Source organism: Sapajus apella, unplaced genomic scaffold (genome assembly GCF_009761245.1).
Source record: "Sapajus apella isolate SASKATOON/1434 unplaced genomic scaffold, GSC_monkey_1.0 scaffold13, whole genome shotgun sequence".
Classification (NCBI taxonomy): domain Eukaryota; kingdom Metazoa; phylum Chordata; class Mammalia; order Primates; family Cebidae; genus Sapajus; species Sapajus apella.
This window is the reverse complement of record NW_022436953.1, coordinates 28,101,476-28,128,867: the sequence shown is the minus strand read 5'-3', so window position 1 is coordinate 28,128,867 and position 27,392 is coordinate 28,101,476. Positions and strand designations below refer to the sequence as shown.

At 50.9% G+C, this 27,392-nt stretch overlaps 1 protein-coding gene and 1 long non-coding RNA gene across 10 annotated transcripts in view; one reads left to right on the top strand and one right to left on the bottom strand.

Moving 5' to 3' along the window:
- The window catches only part of CTBP2 (C-terminal binding protein 2), a 171,675-nt gene that overhangs the window by 113,266 nt on the left and 31,017 nt on the right, over positions 1–27,392 (top strand). For 5 of the 9 annotated variants that reach the window (XM_032281960.1, XM_032281962.1, XM_032281961.1 and 2 more), the window contains exon 3: positions 8,947–9,105. The exons of 2 other annotated variants lie outside the window; for them this stretch is intronic. In XM_032281960.1, coding sequence (XP_032137851.1) covers positions 9,048–9,105 — 58 coding nt within the window. In that variant the 5' untranslated portion in view covers positions 8,947–9,047. Of the gene's footprint in view, positions 1–8,946; positions 9,106–20,350; positions 22,050–27,392 lie in introns of those variants that run through there. 2 more of the 9 variants (XM_032281956.1, XM_032281955.1) reach the window with 2 other exon arrangements.
- Positions 48–22,404, bottom strand: LOC116554102. Its single transcript, XR_004270049.1, has 3 exons — positions 22,322–22,404; positions 14,161–14,163; positions 48–58 (listed from the first exon to the last, which is right to left on the bottom strand). It is a non-coding gene; the product is annotated as an uncharacterized LOC116554102 (long non-coding RNA).

Here is a 27,392-nt window from a genome sequence, read left to right as displayed (position 1 = left end):
CTGGCTCCCTTGGGTCAGGGACCCGAAGCCTGCTTGGCCTGTACCTCAAGTCACTCAGCTGTGAAGGTCGGACCCCCGCTGGCATCCCAAGAGATACACAACAGGTCCGGGCTGGTGCTGCGTTCCCTTTCCCTGGCATGTCATGCTCCTAGGAACTAAGCATCTGCTGCAGGAAGGGCGAGACCTTCTGTCTTTCACATCCGGAATTTTCGGGGAAATGCAGCGTCTCATCCATGGGCCGAGACCTTCCCTTCCGGGGGCAGCTGATATGATTTTCTCCAGATGCTGGTAGACCCCAAGTGGGAATAGAAATGAGGATAATGACTCACGGCCAGGAGGCTGACTCTGTAGTCTCTGGAAGACCATGCAGGGTGTGCAGTGCCCTCTGCCGGCCAGAGGGCCCCATCGCTGGATGCCAGGCCTTGGGCTGGGCCAGCTCCCAGGAACAGGTCAGCCCACGTGAGTGGTTTCCATTGGTTTTGAGAGCAAGCAGAGGCTGCAGAGAGCCTGTCCTTACACAAGAATTCTGGACCCTCCAGTGTCAAGAGATACGTGGGCTGGGATCTCAGGAGGCCAGTTGTGTTCCCCTAAGCACAGTAGAGCCCCCACAGAATCGGGATTCCAGGCCTCTCCATGGCAAATTCCAGAGGCAAACATCTTACAAATCTAGTCTGAAGATTTTTTACAAATTCATATCTCATCATTGCAATTTGTTTGATAAGTAGCTAATTCTTATAATTGCCTTTATTTGATGTTTAAATAAAAGGGCAATTCATATGTGTTAAGTGTAACCTACATAAATTACCTTAAGAGGATTAAATCTTCCCTCATTTCATGTACTAAGACAGCAGTCTTTAAAATTGTCTCAGTGAAAATTTTTTATATCATAGATGATACATACAACATATAGTGTTCTATAATATAATTATAGTTGATAGTTGAATACCTAGTCAAATATATTTTATGAAGTTTGGCATAGGTTTAGCATAGACCTCCAGATACCTCTCCAAGAAGTGTAGCCTGGTGGCTCCTGCCTTTGCAAGTGCTCAGGCTCAAAACTCGTAGTCCCTGTGCTTTTACGCAGCGCTGGACACAGCAAATGCATTGTGTGTGCTCAGTTGTATCACAGGCTGCAGATTTTGCCCTCGGTGAGTTTTGGGGCACAGGAGTGCCTACCCGAATGGCCTTACTTCCCATGGCCCAGTGCCTTTCTGCGTGCCTGACATGAGAACCTGCATGCCGTTCAGGTGTAAACATTCTGGAATCACTACTTGCACACTGTATGGTAACAAAAGATGAGTTTTCAGGTCAGGGCAGAACCACTTCTGTCTGTGTAGAATTTGAGGTCACTAAGTTTTTTTTCTCTGTTCAGTCAGACTTCTCAGCTCCAGATCCAGTTTTCATGGCAGAGTGGGAAAGAGTTAGAAAACTGGAAAGGGAAAAATTAATCTGCGTTCCTGACTCCTTAGTCTAAACAGACAGGAATAAGAGGTGTCATTTAGTTTGTTTGCTTTTTTGATCCCTTTTTATTTTTTATTTTTTTGCTTAGCCTTTGTTATTAAATAGCACATTACGATAAAACGAATATACTGTTTATTTTTAAGGCGTATTTGGAAGACAGACAAGTGCTTTTAAAATGTGTGAAAATCCTAAACACAGGAACGATTCGTTTTCTTCAGCACACAAAGACCAACACTTAATTTCCATTATGACACAAATCAAACAACCAATTAGGAAAATCACGAATTCTTTCTGCTCAGATCTTCTGTTCTTGATTATAGCTTTTAGTGAGTGAAAATATTTAGAATCCTGGAGTCTTGCATTTAACATCAGGAAATGTATTTTCGTGCGCTGACAACACTTAACCAAAGCAGGAGGATTTGCTGGGCTTTGTTGGCCAAGCAAAAGCCTGGATTTCCGATGTGCTCACCTCCTTCTGTGTGGCAGCCAGGGTCTCATAGTGTGCCCTCTCCTGCCACTGGCTCCACATGCAGAGACTTGCTGTGTACATTTCTGACAGTCTCATTCTGTCACCCAAGCTGGAGTGCAGTGGCGGGATATCGGCTGACCACACAACTTCTACCTCCTGGATTCAAGCGATTCTCATGCCTTAGTCTCCCCAGTAGCTGGGATTATAGGCGTGCACCACCACGCCCGGCTAATTTTTTGCATTTTCAGTAGAGATGGGCTTTCACCATTTTGGCCAGGCTGGTCTCTAACTCCTGACTTCATGTTATCTGCCTCCCAGAGTGCTAGGAATACAGGCATGAGCCACCACACTGCTCCCTCATATCCAAATTCTAAAATACTCTGACAGCAGCATTTGACCTGCCCTAAATTGAGTGTATTTTTTATGTTTTCTTAATCCAGTTGCTTCCGTGTGATTATCCGTTCTGGCACAGATATTTCAGTGGTTGGTATGGGAGTGCACTAGTGCACCGTAATAGACCATGGAAGCCACGTATCAGTTTTTAAAAACCCAAGCACTTGTGACTTCTGCAGCATACCTAGCCTTGGGGTGTTGGAAGTGGGTTGTAGCGCTGTATTGGCCATAGCTGGGTTTCCTGCATTGCATCAGCCCTGGGGAATTAGAGCGTGGGGCCTTTGGAACTGATGGACGGCATGTGACCAGGGTGTGACCCAAATCACCCTGGGTTTGGGCGGCTGGGTGCTCCCTGGGGAAAGATGAGCTTCCCAATCTTTCTTTGATGGTGGAACCAGAGTGAAGCTTCAATGTGTATATTAGAAAGGGTCGTGGCTGGTGGCTGTGGCTCATGCCTGAAATCCCAGCACTTTGGGAGGCTGAGGCAGGTGGATCACCTGAGGTCAGGAGTTCAGGACCAGCCTGGCCAACATGGTGAAACCCTGTATCTACTAAAAATACAAAAATTCACAGGGCTTGGTGGGGTGTGCCTGTAATCCCAGCTACTTGGGAGGCTGAGGCAGGAGAATAGCCTGAACCCAGGAAGTAGAGGTTGCAGTGAGCCAACATTTCCTAGGCAACAAAGTGAGAATCTGTCTCAAAAAAAAAGTAAAGAAAAGAAAGGGTCCTGCTAGTTACCGTAAGGACATGGGGTGTGAGGTCTCTTGGAGAGGGAGATTTTCTGTACACCATTTTATTGGTAGTGTATAGAAAGCCAAATACCCTTTTAAAAACCCAAAAACACAAAACTAAATTTGCAAAAATGAATAAATAATCAGGAAGCAATAGTCACTTTCTGCTGTCGTCTTAGTTCAGGCTGCTGTAAGAAAAATACCATAGACGGAGTGGCTTTATTTCTCGAAGTTCTGGAGCCTGGAAAGTGTAGAACCAACGCTGTGGCAGACCCAGGACCTGGCGAGGACCCGCTTGCTGCTTGCAGCCTTCCTGGCTGTATCCTCGCGTGGGGCGGCGAGATCATCTGCTGGGTACTATGGAACTGGGTACTAATCTTGTTCCCAAGGGCGGAGCCTCACGAATCCAGATACATCACTGTGGGAAGTAGGGTTTCAACATTCACGAATTCAGCATTCAATATGGAAGAATTTTAGGGTACACAAGCATTCGGTCCATAGCAGCCATTCTGAAAATCGGCTCCATTCAGCTCATTTCCTACCCCGATTTTCTCAAAAAGCTTCATTTCCGTCCTTAAAGCACAGTCTTAGAAATTTTTTTATTAGTTGTGTTACGGTTGCCATTAATCAAAGGCTGGGCCAGTGCTTTTTGATCCACTGATCTTTCGGATATTGATTTTGTTCTGCTTGTGCAATTGTGTTAAGTCTGAGACAGGGTCCCGCCGTGTTGCCCAGGCTGGACTGCGGTGGCTTTATTCCCAGGTGCGATCGTGGCACACTACAGCCTCAAGAAAGCCGCCTGTCTCCGCCTTCCGAGGAGGGAGGCTACAGGCACACGCCACCGCGCCCTGCTTATATCTGGCTTTCAGTAGTTTTTTTCAAGTGTAGTTTACAAAATAAAATGCCTATCACCTGTTCAGAAGAGTCTACCCAGCTATTTCTTTACGAAAGGCACCTGTTGACCATGTTTGGCTTCTAGAACTTACAGAATGAGCTGTTTTGAGGGGGCCTGAGCACCTGTGTGTGGCTCTGTTAACTCCGGATGAAAAGTCAGAGGGTTTTCTGGGCAGATGTCATTGTGGGGCTGGCATTCTCAAGGCGCCGTTAACTGAATCCACAGCTGTGCCGATGGCACCGCCCCAGCAGGACCCTTGGCTGTGTGTGCCAGCGCCGGTGCCGCTGCTGCCTAGACCGTTGCTGCCTCCACCCCGTGGCACAGCAGTCACACCGGCCCCCAGATGAGCCTGTGGGTGCACTGAGAAGCCCTCTAGGCCACGGGGAAGGAAGTTTTCCAGGAGAGAGTCGTGTGTTTTGGGATCCCAGGCTCAGAAGGGTGGAGGACCTCGTGCTCGGATGCTGCTGTCGGGTAGCGGGGAATCTTTTCTTCTTGCACTGGATCACCTCAACCTCTCGAATGTGAAATCCACGCCCCACTCACGCTCAGCAGTGAAATCGGAGTTCTCCAGGGACACAGTCAGGGAACTCTGGCAGGACTTGCTTAACTACGATGATATTAATCTGTGAGCATATTGTGAAACTCGGTCTGCCTTTGACAACAGAATGTTTAAGTAGATTTCCTTGAAGGAATTGAAAGCTATCATCATGTTTAACTAGATTTGGAAGAATTTTCATTTTGAAAGGCACTGTCAAAGACATGCACCCACTCTATCAATCCCTTCAGCTGCCTGATCTTGATGAAGACTGGGAAGTGGAATCAAGAGATCCAGACGGTCTATAGAACTGAGTCGGTGGACTGGGTTTTTGTGCTGTATAACCTCAGGGCGGCTTGGTAGAGAGCCTCATGATGGCGGCAAGGAGCTGGTGATGTCATTGAGTAAAATTAACCTGCCCAGATTTTAGGCTGTGGTTGATGAGGGGAACCTTCCCCTTCCCCTGCCCTTGATTCTGGATGTATTAGTTTGATAGCCAAGCAAGGGGTTGTAAAATGTGCCATTTTTCCTTTCTGTTCTCATTTCTTCAGAAATCTTACATTCTCTGTGACATCTCCACAGAGCAAATTTTCTTCCACACCTGTCCTCTGTGGAAACCAAGTATCTTCCCAAGCCTCATTCATCTTGGGAAATGAGTTGAATTGCCCGACACCAAACGTTTCAGCCCTAGATCACAGCCCTCACTTCAAGCAAATAAAATTTAAGGTCCATGTTTCTGATCTTTCGTTGGGTTTGGCCTGTGACTCCCATACTTATCTTTTGGGAGAAGGCAGTGTTTCTCCTTGTGAGGTTTGGCTTCAGGCACGGTTCTTCCTTTTTGAGAAGATACGGCTTTCCTGTTGCCCTTGAACTTCACAGAGGTTTACCTCCCAGCCTCAGTCGGAGGGCAGTGATTGTTCCCTGCTGGAGTTAGTGTGCAAGTGGGTGTGAGGGGAAAGGCAAGAGCAGCTCTCAGAGACCTGCAGGCTCCCACCAAGTGTTTCTGTGCACATTCTCTCTGGTTGGTCCTCACTGCCACCTTGGGACTTCAAAGTGACATCCCGTTCTACAAACAAGCTAGCCTGAGTCTCCAGAACAGCTCATCCAAGGTCATTCCACAAGGAGGGTCTAGACTGCCATCCCCACCCACAAGCCCACCACTAGCATGGTTTGAGGAACAATTTCAGCAGAAGTGGAATAGTGAAACACATTTTCCCTCCTTTTTTTCTTCCTTTTTGTGCCTATATTGTTGTTTATGGGGGGGAAAAAGATGGATTTCTGAGTGGAGACTGGTTTAGATTAAAGGCAGAGGCAAGAGAGCTGTGAGGATGTCCGGGAGCCTAGAGCCAGTGTCAAACCGGGGATGCTGCAAACCAGGGATGCTGGCTGGCTTCGCATGGAGACCAGCTGGAGGCAGCTGTGCACAGCTCAGCTGGAAGGAGGGCTTGTGGCTGTCATTGGAAGATGGTTATGTTAATTAAGTCCTGGTAAATAGCTTGCTTCTTGGGAGGGCTAAGAAGGAAAATGTCACATTTCATACATTCTTGTTGCAAAGGAAATACTGGGGGAGGTGAGTGAGGCTACATGAATGGATGGTCACTGCCCAGACCTCTGGAAGCCAAGATGGCCATCCCTAATCACAAGTGGGTGCCACTGGCCGTGGTGTGCAAAAACGAACCCACAGAAGGGCCAGAACAGAGGATGACCCCCCTTCCCTCACCTCCCCCCCAAAAAAAGCCAGACATGGGAGTCAGCCTCTTTTTTTTTTTTAATAGTTGAATACCGCATTTGTGGAAGCTGATGGCTTGTCTTTCCTTTGATTGCATGATTGAAATTCTACTTATCAATTTTTCAGGAAGCCATCTAATTATACAAATTAAAATTCAAAGGAAAGCAAAAAGAATGATTACGCCTCACTCGGGGATTGGGGGAGGAGGGTGTGAAACCCGTCTTGCCTCAGATTATAATGCTGTCATTTTTCATCTCTGAGGTCTTCACAAAAATTAACTAATTAATTCTCTTTCCCCCTTGGATGATGCAGCTGACGTGGAATTCTGGTTTTGCAACAGAGTCAAGGAGGGGCCAGACAGCAGTTTGGCTGCCAGAGCTTGGGCCTGAGCAAATGACCAGTGCTGGCCCCAGCGTCCCTGGTCAGCCTCACCTAGAACCACTTGTGGGTCGGGGTGGACAAAAGCTCAAATGGACAGGTTTTGCCCCTCCCCACCCCCCTCCAATAACTCTCAAGTTGTCTACAGTTAGGGGCTCTCCTTTTGTGTGAAAGGTTGCCTTTCAAAAAGCCCAGCACTGGCCAGACACAGTACCTCATGCCGGTAATCCCAGCACTTTGGGAGGATGAGGTGGGTGGGTCGCTTGAGCTCAGGAGTTTGAGACCAGCCTGGGCAACAGGAATACAAGAGATGGCGAAACCCCATCTCTCCAAGAAATACAAAAATTAGCCAGGAGTGTTGGCAGTACCACCTGTTAGGGAGGCTGAGGTGGGAGGATTGCTTGAGGCTGGGAGGTTGAGGCTACAGAGAGCCTGAGCCGTGCCCCTGCATTCCAGCCTGGTGAAAGAGCATACCCTGCTTCCCCAAAAATAAAAAAGCCAGCACTGGCAAAACCAGTTTTTAAGGTATGTCCACATGGACCTGCTCAAGGGTAACCCCATACATTCGAGGATGGCCGTCATCTCCTGCCTGATGTATATGGTCATTCCATGTTTTGGGGGAACTTCCCAGTCTTTGAAAGGGTTGGTATCTCTGGGATGTTACATTAATTATTTATGTGATTGGAAATTGTGCTTTTTCCTAGCTCTTTTATTGAAGATCGCATAATTATCGCCATAAATCTTTAGGATGCCTTTTCAGCCTCGTTGCTGGGAAATTAGCCATTAACTTACAGAAACCTGGTAGACCTGCAGTCCGACCTTCTGATAAAGCAGCTCTGAACGTTCTGCATAACTGATAACCGTACATCACCATCCTCATTTCTGCCTCTTGGGCCTCACTTTTGCCTCCTATCCTCCTCTTTCTTTTTGCTGGATCACTGAGAACCCCTTTTTCTCCGTGTGTGTATATATGGTGGTTGTGGTGTTCTTAAATTAGACTGATTTGATTGTATTCCTTGATAAAAACAATACAGAAGACAGTAGAGTGGGTCTCAAATGTTGTGTTTCCTAACTGAGATTCTTCAAGCCTTTTTTTTTTTTTTTTTTTTTTATGGACAGAGTCTTGATCTGTCACCAAGGCTGGAGTGCAGTGGTGTGACCTCAGCTCACTGCAGCCTCCACTTCCCAGATTCAAATGATGCTCCTGCCTCAGCCTCCCGAGTAGTTGAGACTAGAGATGGGGTTTCACCATGTTGGCCAGTCTGGTTTCACACTCCTGACCTCGGGTGATCTGCCCGCCTCAATCTCCCAAAGTGCTGGGATTACGGGCGTGAGCCACCGCGCCTGGCCAAGATTCATTAAGCCTCCTTTAATCGATGGAAAGAATGCAGTTTCAGTGCAGTGACTCAAAAGCTGAGATGTTGGGGACAGCAATTAGTGATCTGGACCTTACCTGGCACACTGGTGACAGAGGCTTCCAAAGTGCTCAGATCCTGACCCTTCCAGGAGGATGGGCGGCAGCTCCTCTTCCCCAGGCCATAGTTGGGATTCCCTCTTGAGAATCCCACATTCCCCAAACCACATGGGAGACCCTTTCTTGCCTCCTCCATCTGCCTCGTGTCTGCCTGAAACGTCATGGGGATGCTTAGATTCTGACACTAAGAAGTACTTCAGCGGGTATAGTTGGGGCCAAGTATCAAGGGCCCCCTGCCCTTGCTGGTGCTGACCAAAGTTCCCTCTAGCTGCAAGGAAGATTCAGGAAGGTGGCGCTGGACAAACATTGGTTAGAGGCTCCTGGGGCTCCCCACCCACGTACTCGAGTGATAGGGTCAGGGTTTTGTGTTGTGCTGAGCTGTGGCTTTGCCCTCTGACCCCCGCCCGGCTGCTCTGGAAAGCATTGTTGTAACTCCCTTGGCAGAGTCCCTCATGCCCCCACGGGGCCTGCCCCTGTCACTCGGCACCCTTCGTGTGATTCACAGAAACGAGGGCAGGTCCAGCTGGCTGTCACTTGGTCTCTGGCACTGGAACAGAGTTTAGTACACTTCAAATTGGTCAGTGAATTGGCGGTATAGCCCTGAAGTTAAAAGCAAGAGATCTCTTGGAATTTGCTGCTTTCGGAAATAACTGACAGTTGTCTCGTGTGCATTCACTTGCTTCCTACGATGAGGGAGGAGGCAGGAGACAGCTGAGATGGGCTTGCGGCAACCTCCATACCCAGTGTTGGGGAAGAGAGCAAGTCCCATGTGCCCAGATGGCAGGTTCCCTTAGAGAACGTAGCAGTTAAGTGCCCAGTGAGCTGTTGTCCTGTGCCCAGAGGGTCTCCAGAGAGTAAGGACTCTTTTCTCCTTGTTTCAGGGTTCATAGCGGCGTCATGCACGCAGACTCCTGCGAGTTCCCCTAAGTTCTTAGAGGACTGCTTTGCCTTTTGATCTGAGAGTTGCAAAGTTCCATAAAGAATGGCCCTTGTGGATAAGCACAAAGTCAAGAGACAGCGATTGGACAGAATTTGTGAAGGTAAGAGCGTTTGGCGGTTCTACTGAACATATGTGGTCCTCACTCATCCTCACAGGCTGCTCCCTTGAATGACGCTGCCACCCTCAAGCCAGAGCCCCTCCTCCGATTCCAGCACTGCACAGCTCCGGCCCCCACTGCTGGGTGTCCTTAGCCGTGGGCCTGGCCTTCAAGTGGGATGAGGCCTGGCTTCTGGGGTGGGGTGGAGACAAGGAGCCCAGTTTCAGGGCTGGTCTCATGGCCCTGAGGTCCCTGTCTTCCGTGTACCTTAGGTTCTTTTGCATATGAAAAATGATGCTGATTAGGATCATCTTTTTTTTCACTTCCTGAAATCTCAGGACTTTATCTGTTTTTGGATTAAGATATTTTCAGGAATGATTTCCATGATATTCCTGAAAAACCCAGCGTTGCCCCTTGTGGTGTGTTCACATCCCTGGTATCTTTGGAAATGTCTGGAAGTGTTCTATTCATGAAAGGAAAAATAAACATAGTTAAAATTGAATGGAAACCTGGGGACACACTCTGACGTGTTGATGCAGCTCTGTGCTCTCCCAGCTGGCGGGTGATAAGAAACCAACATGTGAATTTGGGTTTGGGGTCAGTGCTACAGGGCTGCTGTTTGCTCAGGGTGACCGCTGGTACCTCCCTGCGGGATGGCTCTCAGAGGGAACCGGAGGTGGCCCGCAGCCCCCTCTGCATGCCTTCCTGCACAAGCAGTAGCTGACCTGCCAGTTCGCAGACAGGAGTACGCAACTCACAGGCCTTCCCCTGCAGCTGCCCGTATGGAATTGTCTGTCCTATAAGAGATGTGACTGTAGCCATACAGGGTGGGGACATGAAAGACGTTCTGCTGATTGACTCCATGCCCCCACAGAACTCTGTGCTGCCAGATCACAAAAGCGCTGACATTCCTGGGGTTCAATATAAGGAGTTTGGCATTAAAGGGGTTTTTGAAAGTAAACATTCACAAATTGCGAGAAACTACAGAGAGGCTGTAGGACAGCACGGTGAACAGCCTCTTCCATTCCATTTTCCAGTTGATACGATTTCTTTGAGGGGAGATAGAGGTATACATATAAATGGACACGTGTGTGAGTGGATGATGGATTTTTTTTCCACAACCATCTGAAAAAATGCAGAGGCAGGCCGGGCACGGTGGCTCACGCGTATCATCCCAGCACTTTGGGAGGCTGAGGCGGGCGGATCATGAGGTCAAGAGATTGAGACCATCCTGACCAACATGGTGGCCGTCTCTACTAAAATTAGAAAAATCAGCTGGGCATGATGGCACACGCCTATAGTCCCAGCTACTTGGGAGGCTGAGGCAGGAGAATTGCTTGAACCCGGGAGGCGGAGGTTGCAGTGAGCCAAGATCAGGCCACTGCCCTCCAGCCTGGTACCTGGCGACAAAATGTGACTCTGTCTCAAACAACAACAACAACAAAAATGCAGAGGCAGCAGTTTGTTCTGGAATACCTGTGGCATGTGTCACCTTTTATCCAGTGTCCTACATGCTCACAATGCCAGAATCAACCCAGAAGTTTAACCTCACTACAGGATTGTCCAATAGGAGCTGCATGTTCACATTTCCCCACATCTCTGCCTGTGCAACGGGCCAGGATCACACATGGTGTTCAGTTATTCTATCTTTCTAGTCTCCTTAATCTAAAATACTCCTCTGGCCTGTGTGAGGTTTTTTGGGTTTGGTTTTTTTTTTTTGAGATGGAGTCTCACTGTCACCAGACTCACCAGACTGGAGTGCAGTAGCGTAATCTCGGCTCACTGCACCCTCCACCTCCTCCTGGGTTCAAGCAATTCTCCTGCTTCAGCCTCCCAAGTACCTGGGATTACAGGCACCCACCACCACACCCAGCGATTTTTTGTACTTTTAGTAGAGACAGGGTTTCACCATGTTGGCCAGGATGGTCTTGATCTCTTGACCTTGTGATCTGCCCGCCTCAGCCTCCCAAAGTGCTGGGATTACAGGTGTGAGCCACCGAGCCCGGCTGACTTTCAAGGACACTGGACATACTGAAGAGCCCAGGCCCCATTGATTTGTCGAATATTCCACAATATGGGTTCACCAGATTGAATGGGGAGTTGTAAAATTTACTCTTTCCAGTGTAAAGCTGCTTGATTGTGGTTACTGAGGACTTGCTTCTGGAAAGCCCTCGTGACTCAGCTTTCCAAGGTTAGTACGAGGAATGCCTCTGGGGCTGATTCCACCCCCTTCCCCCCGGATTCTCTAGGGGTGTTGCATCAGAGACTAGAATGGAATCGAGGAGCCAGTATCGTTTCCTGTCTGCATTTCCAGGGTTGTATAAACCTGACTTGGGCAAAGCCATTGTCACTTGCAGACCCTCTGTCCCATCCAGGCAGGTGTTGGTGAAGGGTGGTTCACCAGCCTTCCCACCCCGTTCATGTGTAATAGGAAATGTTCAGTGTGTGTCGCCTGCTCTGTGCATAGTGTTCCAGGTCCACGTGCAGAGTTCCCAGTAACCACGATCAACGCAGACAGGCGTGTGGGTCACCTGTGTGTCAGCTCCCGGGGCATCTCATGAAGTACTAACAGTTGCTTCGAGGTGCTTTGTTAGTGCTCCTCCCGTGTATAAGCTGACTCAGTCCTTGTGGCATCTGTTACGGGTGAGGATGGGTGGCACCTATTTCACAGGTGCTGCCAGAGAGGTGCTGAGCAGTGGGCAGTTTGCACCCGGGAACCTGGGCAGTCCGTTTTGTTTTTTTCTGTTTGTCCTTCTCTTATATCAGCTCCTTGGATTCAGCTCTTTCTTCCACGTGAGGGCCTTGAACATCTAACACACACACACACACACACACACACACACACACACACACACACTCCCTCTAGCTTTGAATTCTCACCATGTCTCTCTCCTGTCAACCTGAACTACTTGTAGAATGTTCTGTACTGATACACAGAGAGCCTGTCAGACTATCTGTTCTCCCTCCCCACTGCCTACACCTGACCCAAGGATTTCTTTGCGTCCCTTAAGTTTATTTTCTTTCTAAATGATTCACGAAGCTGCCATGCTCTGCTGTGGTTACCCGGCTGCTTCCAGGCTTGTAGGAACTTTGTCTTCTGGCTGTCCATGTCTAGAATCACTAACTCCTTCACACTCATTCCCTCCCACCTGCTACACAACCCCAATATCAGGTCCTGGTCGTGGGGTCCCAGGCTGGATTCAGGCAGGCCTCTCCAGGGTCCCACTCCAGGTATTCCGGTGGAATCTGAGCATCACCCCTGCACAGAAAATTCTAGAACCTTTCCCTGCCTTCTAAGGCCTGTCCAGCCCCTTCCTCCTTGAAACTTTCAAAGCAAGAAAAAGTGGCATGGAGCTTGATCACTCTGTATGCCCAGAATCTACCGTGGGAATTCACCCCGCCAGGCTCTGTCTCTACACAGAGAGCAGGACACGGCCAGTCTTTGGGACTCCAGGCAAATCAGTTGGAATAATGGTCTGTCTAGCTGACGGAAAAGCCAGATTTTAATTTTTTTAATGTAACTCTTTCAGTTTGATATTTATAATTTGTTCTTCTTTTTCTGATGCCTTACTATCAAACAGTCCTAGAATACCATGTCAGAATGATTATGAAGGAGCCCTGTCATATCGTAGGCTGATCAGAATAAGACGGTGGTCCCCTCATTTTCAAGTTTAACTTAGATTTTCCTATAGTTTCTTTTACTGGCATAATTGACGTTGTAAACGGCAACAGCCAGAAGGTGTTAGTCCCTACCTTACTGCGCTATGCCACAGCTCGTTGGTCTGCCCCGGACATTTGTTGGTTGGAAATGAGGGCTAGCTCACAACCGTTTAGCGTTGTAGAGGGAACCCAGAGGAGCATCTGGAAGTGCCCTGGGTTCGCAGAACTTAATAAACCACAGTGGCTGTTGTTGGTGACATTTTGTTAGAGGAGCTTCTTGTGGGTTATGGTAGAATCCGTCCGTAAACACCCTCCTTTCCTGTGGCTATTGATATTGCAACTTGAAAAAAAGCACGTTTCGTTTTACTGCATTTTGTTCGAATGTGTTAGAGACGTGGAAAATGGTTCCAAGGATGATCCCGGCTGAGCTGTGATTAGTCCTCTCGTAACATGACTCAGGGAGGATGCTTCTCCATTTCCTCTGCGAAAATAATAGGTACCTCCTCTTAAATAAACAATCTCATAAAACGTTCCTCACCTCTGGAATGTTCTCACGACCACAGAGAATGAAAGGAAGGAGGAGATTAAGCTGGTTGGATGGACGTGGGGAAAAGGAGACAAGCTGGTTTCTGTGAAACACATAGACAGACATTCCGGGAGTCTCATTCCGCATCATCTTCGTCACAGAGGAAGATGGGAAGTTGGAGAAGATGCCAGGGGAAAGGCGGGAGGGAGCTTCTGCAGTGCCTTCTTCTGTGTCACAAGCTCTTCTGCTCTTCTCAGGGGGTTGAACTTGCCATTGTGGAAGCACATCTCAGTGGAACCTGCCCCCAAGAACGTTCATTCATGATCCCAGCATGTATAAAGAACAAAGACAGGCGCCTGCAGGTCACCGGGTCACGGAAGTCCAGGCAGGGCTGGCTGGGGGGTGTGGGGAGGATCCCCACCAGAGCAGAGCCTCCCGGCTAGGCGGGTGACTTTCTCTTTCCACAGAGTATTGACAAATTGTTGTGCTTGGTGTTTGAGATGGTATTTGTTTTTGTTCTGGGTAGCTGTTTTGTTTCACCTATCTTTGTAAAAACGAATTCTAAAATCAGGACTTGTTTTGTTTTTGTTTGTTTTTTAAAGCACTTTGAGCTCTTTCTAAAGAAACAGTTGAAGCCTGCCTATAGGAAGTCCACAAATAGCTCTAATAAATAACTTTAAATAGCCCCAAAATGTGGATTTTTAAAATGAGATTTATAGTGTTGCTATACATTATAATTATATGTTGGGATCAGGCAATTATGCACATTTCCAGCAATTATGTGATTAGCTATAATTACATTAGCTATGTAAATATACAATAGTCAACTAGACATGCCTTAAAACTCCAAAGCACAAATGAACGTACCCAACAATCTTACTCGAAAGTAAAGGCTCAGGAAACAGCGAAGGCAGAGCTTCACCGGCAAAAGTGCCGTTATTTGCAAGGGGTAAAAGTTCACATTTGCCTTTACTGTCCCTGGCTTTAAGAGAAACTCAGGGTGGGGACCCCTCCCCAAGGAACCCCCAACCCCACCTGCTCCTCCGCCGACTGCGGTGGGGTTCATAGACTGCCCTGCCTTTCTGCAGCTGCGAATCCGGTTCAGTGTTGTACTTCTCAGTTGTTACTCATCTCCCAAGCACAAATGTCAGCATCTCTTTGCACCGGTCAGTTTGGTGATGGGCAGATATCTCCATATTCGCCACCTTTTTCTAAAGCAACATGTTAAGGTCGCTTTGCTTTTGCTTCGGGGGCCAGGGATGTGTCATGCGATTAGAGTCAGTGGCTGGGATTTGGAGTTCATCACTGTCTTCTGGCTTGGGTTTGTGGCTGCGGTTTTCAGCTCCTGCGCCCCACCCCCCCCCCCGCCACCCCCTGGTAGGTGGTGCCCGGTCTCCATCGATGATTGAGTTCAAAGCTCCCACAGCTCCCAGAGCTGCTGGGCCTGGCCACCTCAGACGTTACCCTTAGTGCGTGTCCTCTTGACCCCGGCACCTTTGGGGAAAGAACGTCTCTGGTTTCAGGCCAGTCAGTGCCTCTGGAGGAGCAGTGCATAGAGTAGTCTTCATGTTTGCAGGAGGCCCTGGGGTAGCCAGGCGGCAGCAGACGGCAGCCTGCATGAATGCAGAGGATGGGCTGCGCTCTTCACACAGCTCAACCTAATTGGCAGGTATTTGGGGCGACTGAACTGGAACCCCAAGATGCAATTTGCTGCCATCTTCTTGCCCTCTCTTTTTCCAGAACATACAGTGGTAAGCTGTGAAATGAGGCTCCTTTCTGATTGGCTCTGTTGCTTCTAAGGCTCAGGCGCCTTGGCGTGAGCTCTCGAGGGTGTTCTGTCTCTGTCTCATCTCTGTCTATGGAGTGACCTCAAGTGCCTTTCTGAGCCCTTCCACATCCAGTAGGACCCTGGCTGAGCACCCCAGCTGGGCTGTGAAGACGCCAGGAGAGAGGGGAGAGCGCTCTGGGTGTCACGCACCTGGGCACAGCAGGATCCCACCCTCCCTGTCCCTCCAGTCTGTTTCCCCTCACCAGAGGGTTTTGTTTTCTGTGTTCTGGTTGCAGAGATGTGTGTGCCAGGAGGGTCCCTCCCTTCCCATTTGCAGCCTGGGTTAGGTGAAGCGGATCTTCCCAAGACTTTGGAGTGAGGTGGAGAGTCAGTTCTTCCATGTTCTAAGGAAGGCTGACTGTACCATCGAGGCCCATGTGCTGAGTGTCCACGGGCAGGCTGAGGTGAGGCAGGTCCCTGTCAGGCCGCCATTTGTATTTGGGGAGGTGGGTACTTAGCCTAACTTAGTGCTCACCATGCCCATGCTTGCAAACGGGGCTGTTTGGGCTTTGATGTGGGCTCAGGCTCAGAGAGCTGAAGTGGTTGTGGGGAGGGGCTTCTGGGGACCATGTACATGTCTCTGTCGTTTTCCCCTATGACACCGTACACCTCCTGAGGCCAAGCGCCGTCCATCACCATTGAGTCATACTGGACAGTTTGATTTACAGCCTGGGTGTCAAGCGAAATGCAAAGCCTGTGGTGAATGGAGGGAGCCCGCACCGTGTGGGAGGGGCAGCGCTGGCAGCTCAGGGGCTCAGCGGCCACGTGCATTCCCTGGATTATTTTTAGAGTGCTTTTCTCATCTTAAGAAGTGGCAGATTTTTTAGACTAAGGACACAGTGACAGAATGGGACTGAGAAAGCTTCATGGGGGAGGGCTGGCGAGCAGCGTTGACAAAGCCAGTGGAAGGAAGAAGTCCTGGAACCTTCCAGTCGATCCCAGGACGGCCAAGGAGACCTCTAACCGTGGAGTGTGATGGGGTGGGCGGGGGCACCGTGTCGGTGAGGTGGAAACTTTGGGAATCTGCAGGAAAAGCTGCTAAAGAGAAGGGATGGTGTTCATTGAGTGCCTACTGTGTTCATTGAGCCTCTGAGGCTGACTGTGTTCCATTGCTAGAAATGGGAATCCCGACGTGACCCAGGGTGAGGCCTGTCCTGCATCCGAGCTGGGGTCCCAGGCACACTTTGGCTCCACAGACACTTTCAAAATGGGCCGTGCAAGAGAGTGGGGTTGCTTTTTTTTATATTTTAACCCCATAATGAGTGGCAATCATACTGATTTCCATAATGTAGTTCTCAGGAAGCTTTACAATATAGTCTTGAGTCAGAAGCATGTGCAAGCCTTTGTTTTCACTTCCCGTGGCTACATATGAGGACATGAGGGCTGGGACTTCTTAGGATCTGGCTAATCTGGAAAGGGCTGGGTTGGTGCGGACCCTCCATGTCGCTCTCCTGACTTCCTTTGTAGCGTTGTTCTGGTGCCCAAGCCTCTGCGCTCCAGGCCTAGAAATTGGTGTGCAACCAAGGACACTTGGTGCCGCCCGGCCCCTGTGAGAACTGAAACGACATCTGCAGTTTTGCTCATTTTTGCTGTGTGCTTGTGCGGTTTAGATGAAAGCTGCTTTGAAACCCAACCAGACTTTCTGTTTGCTGGAGTGCAGTGGTGCAGTCTCCACTCACGGCAACTTCCGCCTCCTGGGTTCCAGCGATTCTCCTGCCTCAGCCTCCCAAGTAACTGGGATTACAGGCATGAGCCACCATGCCTGGCTAATTTTTGTATTTTTAGTAGAGTTGGGGTTTTGCCATGTTGACCAGGCTGTCTCCCAACACCTGACATCAGGTGACCTGCCCCCCTCAGTCTCCCAAAGCCCTGGGATGACAGGCATGCCACATTTAAAAACAGGAAGTGGGTATGCCATAGGCTGGACTTTGTATCCTGTGTCTCCCAGAAAACTGTAACCCACCAACCTCCACAGCCTCCCTAGGGAGGTGCTGGCTGTGGTAGACGCAGAGGGCACTGTGGTGGCTCCGTCCTGGGATGCAGCAGGCACCGAAGAGCCTCCTGAGATCTTATTTCCACTGTCACCTTCAGAGCTGCCCTGGCCCTTCGCATTGGCAGAAGCAGGACCAGGGAAAGGAAGCCCAGGCAGGTGCTGGACCTCCTGGGGAAGCCGTTCCCTAAGTTTGGGTTGGGGTTGGCTGCTGCCTGAGAATGAGCTGTCCCCTGAGAAGGCCTTGAGACAGACCTGGCAGGCCACCAAGTGGGTGCAGGTGACAACACAGCTAAGAGGGACATGCCATTGAGCCAAATGACCTTCAGATTCACTGATCCCACCTGATCTTGTTTTTCTATAAAAGTGAGAATTAGACCCCAGGGTCGTGTTTTCCCACTCATTTCAAGCAGTTTCCTGCATGATTATTCCAATGGAAACACAAGACGCTTGTTGGCAGTTTGTCCAAAGACTGCTGTGTCAGAGGGTACCCCCGATCACCCCCATCCTGGCCTCTCTTCCCAGCCCTTCTGGAACTGTCTGGAACCATCTCTGGAATTGTCTGATCTCTGTGGGTCTCTGTTGTTGTAATTGACACCTTGTGTCTCGTAGGGACTTTGGAAGTGGCTTTGGGCGGACATCGCCTCCCACCCGGATGTGGCTGTTAGGTTATTCTACACAACCGGCTTTTCCTTGGGTTCATTTTGTCTGTAAGAGAGCATGGGTTGTCTTTCTTAATTTTCAGGAGATGATTTTTATGTTCTACAATTACCTTATTTTTACTTGACATAAATTCTATAGTGAGGGTCTGGGCAAAATTAAAAAATTAAGCCCGTGAGATGTGTTACTCTTTCAGAAACTGGTCTCATCTCAGTTTTAGTCAACATGAGAATTTTTCAGAAAAGCAGTTCTTTCTAAAAGACTGTAGTGTGGGTGTGTGTGTGTGTGTATGTGTGTAACCAGAGTGTTTGCAAAGGTGTGACTCCAGTTACAGGTGTTTTTACCTGGCACGGGAAAACATCTGTCGTAATATTTGTCAAGTCTCAGAGCCAAGGCTGTGTGAGTTTGGGTGGTTTCCAAGCAGAACGAGTTGGAAGTTGATAGAAATGGAAGCTGGGCCTCCTGGTTCAATGGGAGGCTGACGCCGCCCCAAAGCAATCCGCCCTGCTCCATGGTCCCTCCTCAGACACCAGCTTAGGAACCTCTTAAGAATCATTACTGGTTTCTTAGGAGTTGGCAGGTAAATATTCTTTTATAGAGCCCTGTTTCCATTTAAGAACTTGCTAAGCTGAAGCTGAGGTGAGTCAGCAGAGCTACCTACCCTGTTCCAGAAAGACTTGGCATGGAGGATTTTCCTGGAAGGCTCCAAGGTCATTCCCCCATCTTTGAGGGGTGTGCCTGCACCATGAGTGGGGTCGCATAGTGCTAACACCACACGATGCCATGTTGTTCCTGACAACAAGGAGAGGAAAGAAATTGGCAAGACGACTTAATACTGAAGCGTGGGCCGGTGCAGTGGCGCACACCTGTCATCCCAGCGTTTCGGGGTCCAAGGTGGGTGGATCACCTGAGGTCAGGAGTTCAAACCAGCCTGGCCAATGTGGCAGAACCCCCTCTCTACTAAAAATACAAAAATAGCTGGACCTGGTGGCACTCACCTGTGATCCCACCTACTCGGGAGACTGAGGCAGGAGAATCGCTTGAACCCAGGAGGTGGAGGTTGCAGTAAGCTGAGACTGTGCCGTTGCACTCCAGTCTGGGCAACAAGAGCGAAACTCCATCTCAAAAAAAAAAATAAAAATAAAGGTGGGTGTTGCTCCTTAGAAAATTCTAGAATGCTAGATTGAAAGAGATGTGGGTGAGCGCACAGCACTCTTGGGTTTAATGCTTGCCCGTATGCATAGTGTCTCATTTTAAAATGCTTTCAGTGGACAGTCTTTGCAGCGTCCTAATCGCTGGCTTTTATTTTGGTGGCGATTTCTTTGTCATGAGAACCCTACAGTTGCATCACTGGAACCTACCGCTTTAGTCCAGGACGTTGCTTCCCTGGGACTGTTCTAGATGTTTAAGGAAATGTCTTCATACTTTGGAGCGCTCCTTTATCTAAATAACTGCTGTTCTTTGCATTGTTGCGCCTGAAGTCCTTTGTGGACTGAAACAGCTTAATCCATGTGAATACGGAAAATCATCTGCAGGATCTAAGCCTGCTGGAATTAGGCTTTTCTTTCTGACATGCCTAAAAGGTGAGATATTCAGATGTAGCCACTTCCCAGTTTGCTTTGCAGTGATAAGGTTTAGTCACCCATCCTCCTTTTCCTGTGACCTCTGTTGCAGTCATTTTAAATTCTAGATTACACATGCCCTTTTTCCCCCAGCAGTATGAACGGATCTGTGTTTCTCAGTAATAAGGTAAAGAATGCATTTGGGCTGGAGCGCTGGAACCCGTTTGATTCACAACCAAAGAGTCATCTCAAAGCCAGATTTCATGATTATCAAAGCATCAGGTTTCAGAGCTAGCCTCTCTTTTGGGTTAGACATCATGGACTGGGAACATGTGTGGACCTTTTTCTGTTGATCCACATTTCATTTGCGTTTAGCTGTGTGTCGTGGATTAACGTTTCATCGCGGCGGATTAAGAATGAGCTGACACTGAAGCGGCCCTATTTTGCTTCTGTTACCTCTCAGGAATCAGTGACAGAGGTGGGAGTAGCCCCTTCCAGACGGGGAGGGAGTGTTCGTCCTAAAAGTACCCTGGTGCGGAAGAGGGAGTAGAAACCCAAGCCTCGGTGTGAAAGTAATTCCCAGTTACGGTCTAGGAAGTCTCGATGGAGCCAGCGCCGGCTTTATCAGTCTAACGAGATGTCACATGGAACAAAGCTTTAGGGGTTTTATTTAGCTCCTAATCCGCATGCTGAGAGAGCCCCGGTCCATGTGAGCACTCTGGCCAGGAAGGGGGACCTGGCAGGCTGGGGACGTCCTCCTCTCTGGGACTGAGCTGTAAGGAACAGACCTCTCGGGCTACCTTTGGGGAGTGAGGCAAAGTTACCGTGAGTCTTCTGTTTTGTCTACTAAGGTTTCGGAGGATTAATAATTTAAGCCATGCTTTGAAACAGAAAACCCCAGTTGGTTGTCCCTGCCATCTCAGAAGGGTTAGCACACAGCCAGTTCTGTTTTTGATGTATGTAATTGAAGATTTATAAAGAAAAGCTTCTCCTCTGCCTCGTCCGCAGTCATTTTTTTTCCAATGCCAGTTCCCAGCAGGCATATAAATATTGGTCGTTCTCAGAGCTGGGATGCTGCCGGGTGGTACGAGGGCTCCTGGGAGAACGCTGAGTGCCTGCAGCCTCTGGGGAGGAGAAGCTCTATGACGTATGGCACAGCAGAGGGGGCTTGGTTCGAGCCAAACCACCGACCACAGGACGCTGCCCTGCCCGGGGCCGCCGAGCCCTACCTGTACCGAGAGGCCGTTTATAACTCAGTGGCTGCAAGAAAGGGGTCTACTCCTGACTTTACCTTCTACGACAGCAGACAGGCAGTGATGTCTGGCCGCAGCCCCCTGCTGCCCCGGGATTACTACAATGACCCATCTGGAGCTTCTAGGATGCCCAAAGAGCCTCCCTTCTACCCGGACCCAGGAGTTAGCCGGCCAGTGCCCAGCTATGCAGTGCTTGGCAGCAGAACGTCATGGGATCACATGCAGGGCCGGTCACCCGCACTGCAGGACACCGGTCACCCATACCAGGATCCTAGAGGTAAAATGATCCCTCAGGCGCAGCGGACACCAAGCAGGGCCGCGTCCCCCAGGCGGTATGGAGGAGAGCAGCCCAACACCAGGTATGGGGCGGAGGCGCCCGCCTACCCCCAGAGCCAGATCTTCAGCAACATCAGTGAAAGACCCATTGACCCTGCCCCTGCCAGACAGGTGGCCCCGACGTGCCTGGTGGTGGACCCCAGTTCAGCTGCTGCCTCTGAGGGCAGCACAGGGGTGGCCCCCGGGGCCCTGAATCGAGGCTACGGGCCCGCCCGGGAAGGCATGCCATCCAAGATGGTTTATGAGACTTATGACGCTGACCTGTCTGCGTTCCAGGGTCCTGGCGGCAAGAGGACCATGCCCCCCGAGTTCCTGGCCTTCCTACGAGCAGAGGGGCTGGCGGAGGCCACGCTGGCAGCCTTACTGCAGCAAGGTTTTGACTCCCCGGCCGTCCTGGCCACCCTGGAGGACGCAGACATCAAGTCTGTCGCACCCAACCTGGGCCAGGCTCGTGTTCTGAGCCGCCTGGCCAGCAGCTGCAGGACTGAAATGCAGCTGCGGAGGCAGGACCGGGTGGGCTCCCTGCCCCGGGCACGGTCCAGCAGCTTCAGCCACCGAAGTGAACTGCTCCATGGTGACTTGGCTTCTCTTGGCACTGCGGCCCTGCAGCCCCAGCCTGCGGGTCCCCTGCAGACAGCATCCCCCCGAGCTGGAGACCCGGCTCGCCGCCCCTCCAGCGCACCCTCCCAGCACCTCCTGGAGACGACGGCCACCTATTCCGCCCCTGGCGTGGGCACCCATGCCCCCCACTTCCCCTCCAACTCCGGGTACAGCTCTCCCACCCCTTGTGCCCTGACAGCGCGTCTGAGCCCCACGTATCCCCTGCAGGCAGGGGTGGCCTTGACTAACCCGGGCCCCTCGAACCCCCTTCACCCAGGCCCCAGAACAGCCTACTCCACAGCATACACGGTGCCCATGGAACTGCTGAAGAGGGAGCGCAACGTGGCCGCCTCTCCACTGCCCAGCCCACACGGCAGCCCCCAGGTCTTGCGGAAGCTGGGTGTCCCCCCGGGACCATCCACCCTGCCGCCAGCCAGCCAGAGCCTCCACACACCTCACTCACCGTACCAGAAGGTGGCCCGGCGCACGGGGGCGCCCATCATCGTGTCCACCATGCTTGCACCAGAACCAAGTAATACATCCTCCCCGCCTGCCCTGCCTGGGGACTGCGGGGGAGGTGTGGGGAGGGGGGTGTAGAAGGTTGAACATAGGATGGTAAGTCCTCACTTGCCAGGACACACACACACCCCCACACCCCACCAAACCAGAAGGCCTTAGCACTGTAGCCAGTTGACACGGCTTCTCTTAGGTTAATCAGATTTGTATATCAGGCCAGATTTGAGGTCAGGTTGATTTGTGGATTTCCCTTTATGATGGTAAAACTCAGCTGTTTCTTAGAGAAACAGGCTGCAGCCTTGAGCTCACAAGGGGTGGTCTTTTCTCTACTTCACACTAGGGAGCTTTGGAGAAGGCGGGAATGTTCCATCAAATGCTGGCCGTAAAGTGTGCATCCTGCATTTCGAAGGGCGTGATCATGTGGAAACGTACCTGTCACGGGTCCGCACGCGGTATCAGAGGCAGGGATTACCCTCCGTGGAGACGAAAATGTGTGTGTTTGCATACTTGTGGGTTAAACAATGCAAGATGTTGAAATCCCTCAGAACTCTCTGTTTCAAAAACAGATTTAGTCTCTCATATCAGAAAATACAGTTGGGAATTCCGCTTGCTTGTAGGGAAGAATCTATTTCCAAGTGCAGGAAAGGGAAAATGATGGTAGGTGGTTTTCTCCACAGCATGTGCCAGGTGGAATTTATGGCGTGTGTTTCCTTGGACGTCGTGGATGAAGTCCTAGGTGGGCGTCCTCAGAACACCATTTAGAATGTTTATTTTAACTCTAGAGCCTTGACCAAAAATGTAAAATGTAAATCAGTTTTCTTCCTTTCAACATATTCTTTCCTTCCTGCCTGCCTCCCCTACATAACTCAGAAAACAGAATCTTTTCAAATGATTTTTTTTCCCCCTAATAGCTTGTGAAAATCATGATGAAACAAAAAGATCTACCTTTTTGAAAATAGCCCCGAAGCAGCTGTAGACAGGGACTGAGGCGCGGGACCTCGAACCCATGTCTGCTAGGAATATTACCTCCTAGAGGTGACCCCCGTGCAGTTTGCTTTTTGTTTCCAAGGGGAGACTGAGCAACTGGCCTGATTTTCTGTTTTGTCACATGGATTCTGATTCGGTCTCGTGGATTTTGTTAAGTCTTATCACATCACTTACTTGACTTCCTTGAATAAATGTGCGGCGGGAGGGGCAGCAGAGAATTTTTCCGAGGGCCTGTGCCTGCTCTCTCAAACATTCTTTTCTTTGCAACCAACTAATTTGCATGGCGATGACATTTGTTGCTCCAGTAATTTCATCTGATAATGGCCAGGCTTGCAAAGCGGATCTGAAAACATATTCCTTAATTATGTGTTGCTAAGTGACGGGAGGGTTTGGTCATAATCGCAGAAAGATTATCTCTCCGCTCAAGTCTGGAAAGGTTTTGCTGAAGGAGGACCTGCAAAATTGCCTTCTTTTCTTTTCTTTCTTCTTTCCCTGTTTACTTTACACTTGCCCTCTAACAAAAACATTCACTGTGATTTGGGTATGGAGCGAGGGGTATTATATAAGTTGTTTGCAGTGTGATTGTTCACACGATGTTTTGCCGACCAGCGGATATTGATTTTTCCTTCATTTGCATGGCAGCGAGCCAGGGCCAGGGAAGTCTGCAGGCGGAAGCCAGCCAGCAAATAAAATGTCTCTGTTAAATCATCTACCCCATCGCTTCAGTTTTCCTCCTCATTCCTTGTCCTGCATTCAGGGTGACATTGTCCCCCACACCCTGTCGGGAAGGGGCCAGGGGCTGGCGTCCCTGGTCATGCTTCAGTTGTGTACATGGCATTTTAGGCGGCGAGTTCTGTGGAATCCACAGTCAGATCTGGACCTGTCGGAGCCAGCAGGGAAATTAGACGGTGTGTGTGCAGAGGATGATGTTTACATTTCAGTAAAGCACAGGCTGGGCAGTCCCGCCGGCCTCTGGTCCTGGACGTGGCCATCTGGAAATCCAGTGTTGCTCATTGGGATGTCACCAGCATGAATTCATCTTCATTGCGGTGTCACCCGACTCGAGTGCTCCCATCCCATCTGGAGGGACAAGGAACGCTCTTCTGGGAGTTGACTCTCTTTTCCCCCTCGGGACAGGCGGAGCTGCAGTGTTTACAGTGGGCTGGTTTGAGGTTTCAGGATTGCTTTCAGTGTCTATTTTATTTTCGTATGCTTCGGCTATTTCAAGGTATGTTTGCTTTTCTCGGACCACAAACTACCTGCCTTATCTTTATCTTGGTGGGTTTTGTTGCTACAAACAACAGGCTCCTGTTTCTAGTCCAGTTCGCTGACCGGGCAGTCCAGAGTGACAACGTGCGGAAGACGTATGCCTTGGGGACCCCAGTGCCACCCGCGGGCCCCGCCGACGGGGACAAATGGGGGCTCCTCAGCCCCGCATGAGAGGCAGCACCTGGCGGGTGGCAGGATCTGCTGTCACTCTCAGGCTGACCTAGCTGGCTGAGTCTCAGAGCCCTCCGGCGGTGGCTGCAAGCCAGCAATCTCCCTGTGTCACGTGCTGTCACCCGAGCCCTCCCTGCACCAGATGCAGCCGGGAGCATCACAAACAGCGAAAGGGGCCGCGGCCATTTTCATATCTTCGGCTTCACAAAATACAGCCAAGCCTGCAGCCTGCACAGGGGTTAGCCCTGGACACAGTCCCAGCCCAGAGAGCCACAAAAAGACCTTTCTCCATTTCTTTCCAGCCATTTTTCTTGATGCACCTGGATTAATGGGGCACACGTGACCTGTCTGGTTGCTAGGGCCACTGCCCGAGGACTCTTCAGAACACGGGGGAGGAGCCCGTGGCCTGTGGACCAAGGAGCTGCTAGGGAGGCTAACGGTTGTGCCGGTTATCTGTCACCAGAGCTGGTCGCTCGCATGGCTTCTTTTGGTGTGGCCTTGGTTTCCAGGCACTGTAGGTGTGAGCGCTGGTCTCCTGGGCAGAAAGCGCCCCCATCAATCATTTTAGCCCCGCCAGAATCCGCATAGAGCGTCGCCCCAGTTGGCCCGCACACCTGCCGGTGAGTCGGGGAGCAGCCCTTCCTCTTGTTGAGGCTCCCTCTGCCCCTTGAGATCTGTGCTGGGGCGGAGGACTTGTTGCTCTTGAAGGTCTTCACTCTTAAACCTTTGGCAGGCTTCCCCCACCTCAGAGCACAAGGACATTTGGGGGTGAGGTCCATGGGCTGTGGCCCCAGGCTGGCCCTGCAGACCAGCAGAGGCACAAGTCCAGCCTTTCCTGTGTGCTGACCATATAGTCCAGCCAGAGAGAGTTGTAAGGGTGCAATGAAGCCTCTTCCGGACTGGGGCCACCCCAACCCGAGTCCTGAAAGCAGACTGCTGCCCTCAGCAGGGCCCAGCATGAGCCTGGGGGCTTGTTCACTCCTTCCTTCTTCCTTGCCCCCTCCTTCCCTCCCTCCTTGACCTGTCCCCTGCTGTGCACCGGGCCTGTGGCCGGATGTCTGGGGCTCCCAGGTAGGCAAGACCCAAGGCTTATGTTCAGGTGCTCTCCAGTCTGGGGGCCAGGAAAGGCGATTCATAAAAGGACAGTTATTGTGACATACAGCAGCGACCAGGATGGGGCCCGTGGAGCACCTGGAGCACCGGGGCTGCCCGGCCACTCCCGAGTCGGGAAGAGCATCCCAACAGTGCCTGCGTGTGCTCTGGCAGGGAAGCAGGAGGAGGGCAGAGCCCAGCGCTGCAGCCACAGGGGGCCTGGGGAGAGAGTGCCACCCAGGCCTGCGTGGGCAGGTGGAAACTCATGCGTGAGCTGTCGCATGCAGAGGCAGCTGGGGGCCTGGCTGGCGTTTTGACACTCCCTGTGGCATCTCTTTTCTTGCAGAGTAACCTATGCCTACCTGCATAGTCAAAACATTGCAGCATGGTGGAGCCACATAGCCAGGACTCTTCCCCCCCGCCCCGGCCTGGTAGAGCCAGACCTCGGCACAGCCTCCCTTCCAAACCCAAGAGGGGCTGAACGGTTCCCAGGTGCTGACAGCGCAGCCTTTTCTAGCAAAACACTAAACACGCACGACGTCAGTGAGCGCTGCGGACCTTCCACTTGGCTTTTGTACTTGATTAGTCTTTGGATTTTGTGGTCCGGTGTCCTCTGCATTCAGGCTGCCCCTGGGCAGTCACCTGCTACTGGGCTCTGTGCCTCTGAGACCCTAGCTGTGGCTGATGCCTGACCTCCTGGGACTCCCACGATTCCCACCCCTTCTTGTGACCTCACCAACTGCCCCCCCCGCCTTTGTAGCGGAGCGGCAGTGATTGCTCTCCTGCCCATTGCTGCCCTGAAGTGTTCACCTCTTTGTTGTGCCCCTCTTACCAGACTGAACTCCGTGCCTGAACCTGGCCTCACCCTTTGTTCATGGAGCACATTCTGCTAGGCTGAGACTGGGTTTCTTGGTCCCCTTTCAGGCTCCTGGATGTGGCGTGAACCCCAGGAATAAGATTTCAGCCCAGGAGCATAAAGTAGTTGAATGTAGGACCTGGAGGAGTGCTGGCTGCTGTGTGTTTGGGCAAGTGTGTTGAGCTCTCTGTGCTTCTGTTTCCGTGTCTGTCAAAGGGGCTAGGTCTTGAACCTACCTCCTTGCTTTTGGGAGAGCAGTAAGCAGAGAGGGACGAGTTCACTTGTGGCTTGAGGTTGGAGCTGCCTGGCCTCTGCGGGGCTGGGCCTGCTTGGAGAAGGGCACTTTTCTTGTCATGGTCGACCCTTGGCCCCTTTTGCTGGACTGCTGAGGCCCCAAGGTCTCGGGGACCATACTTGCCCCCAGGTCTGCCTCCCTCACAGCACTTCCTCCGACTCCTTGGGTGTGAATTTCATTCTGTCCATGGAGGGTGTGAGGTGAGCCATGCCGGGACAGGTAGACTGCGGCCAGGCTGCCGAAGCAGGCTCCGCAGTGGCCCAGTGTGGCCCAAAGGCCGCTCTGCTAGGCCTTGGTCTTGTTAAAGCTTAGTGAGCCTTTTTCAAAAGTGGGTATCTGGGAATTTCTATAAGCCCACCTTGCATAGAGTGTGGCCGGGGAGTCGCGTGGGCCCTTGGTGTCAGCCAGCCGGAGATGAGTCTCAGGCCTTCTGCCTAGTAGGCCAGGCTCCTGGCCGCCTCTGGAGGACTCCAAGGGGGAAGAAGTTGACAATTTCTGCCCTGCATGGTGTGAGATGCGGAGCGGGTGGTGAATGAGCTTGGTGCTTACTGTTGATTTAAAGGAATTGACCTGTGTTTTCATGGGAGGCAATGTCAGCCAAGACTGCTCCTAGGACTGTGGCCAGCTCTGCCTGCATTCCTGTCACCAGACCCTCTTCTGTCTGTCCCCATGGGGCCCTCATTAACTGG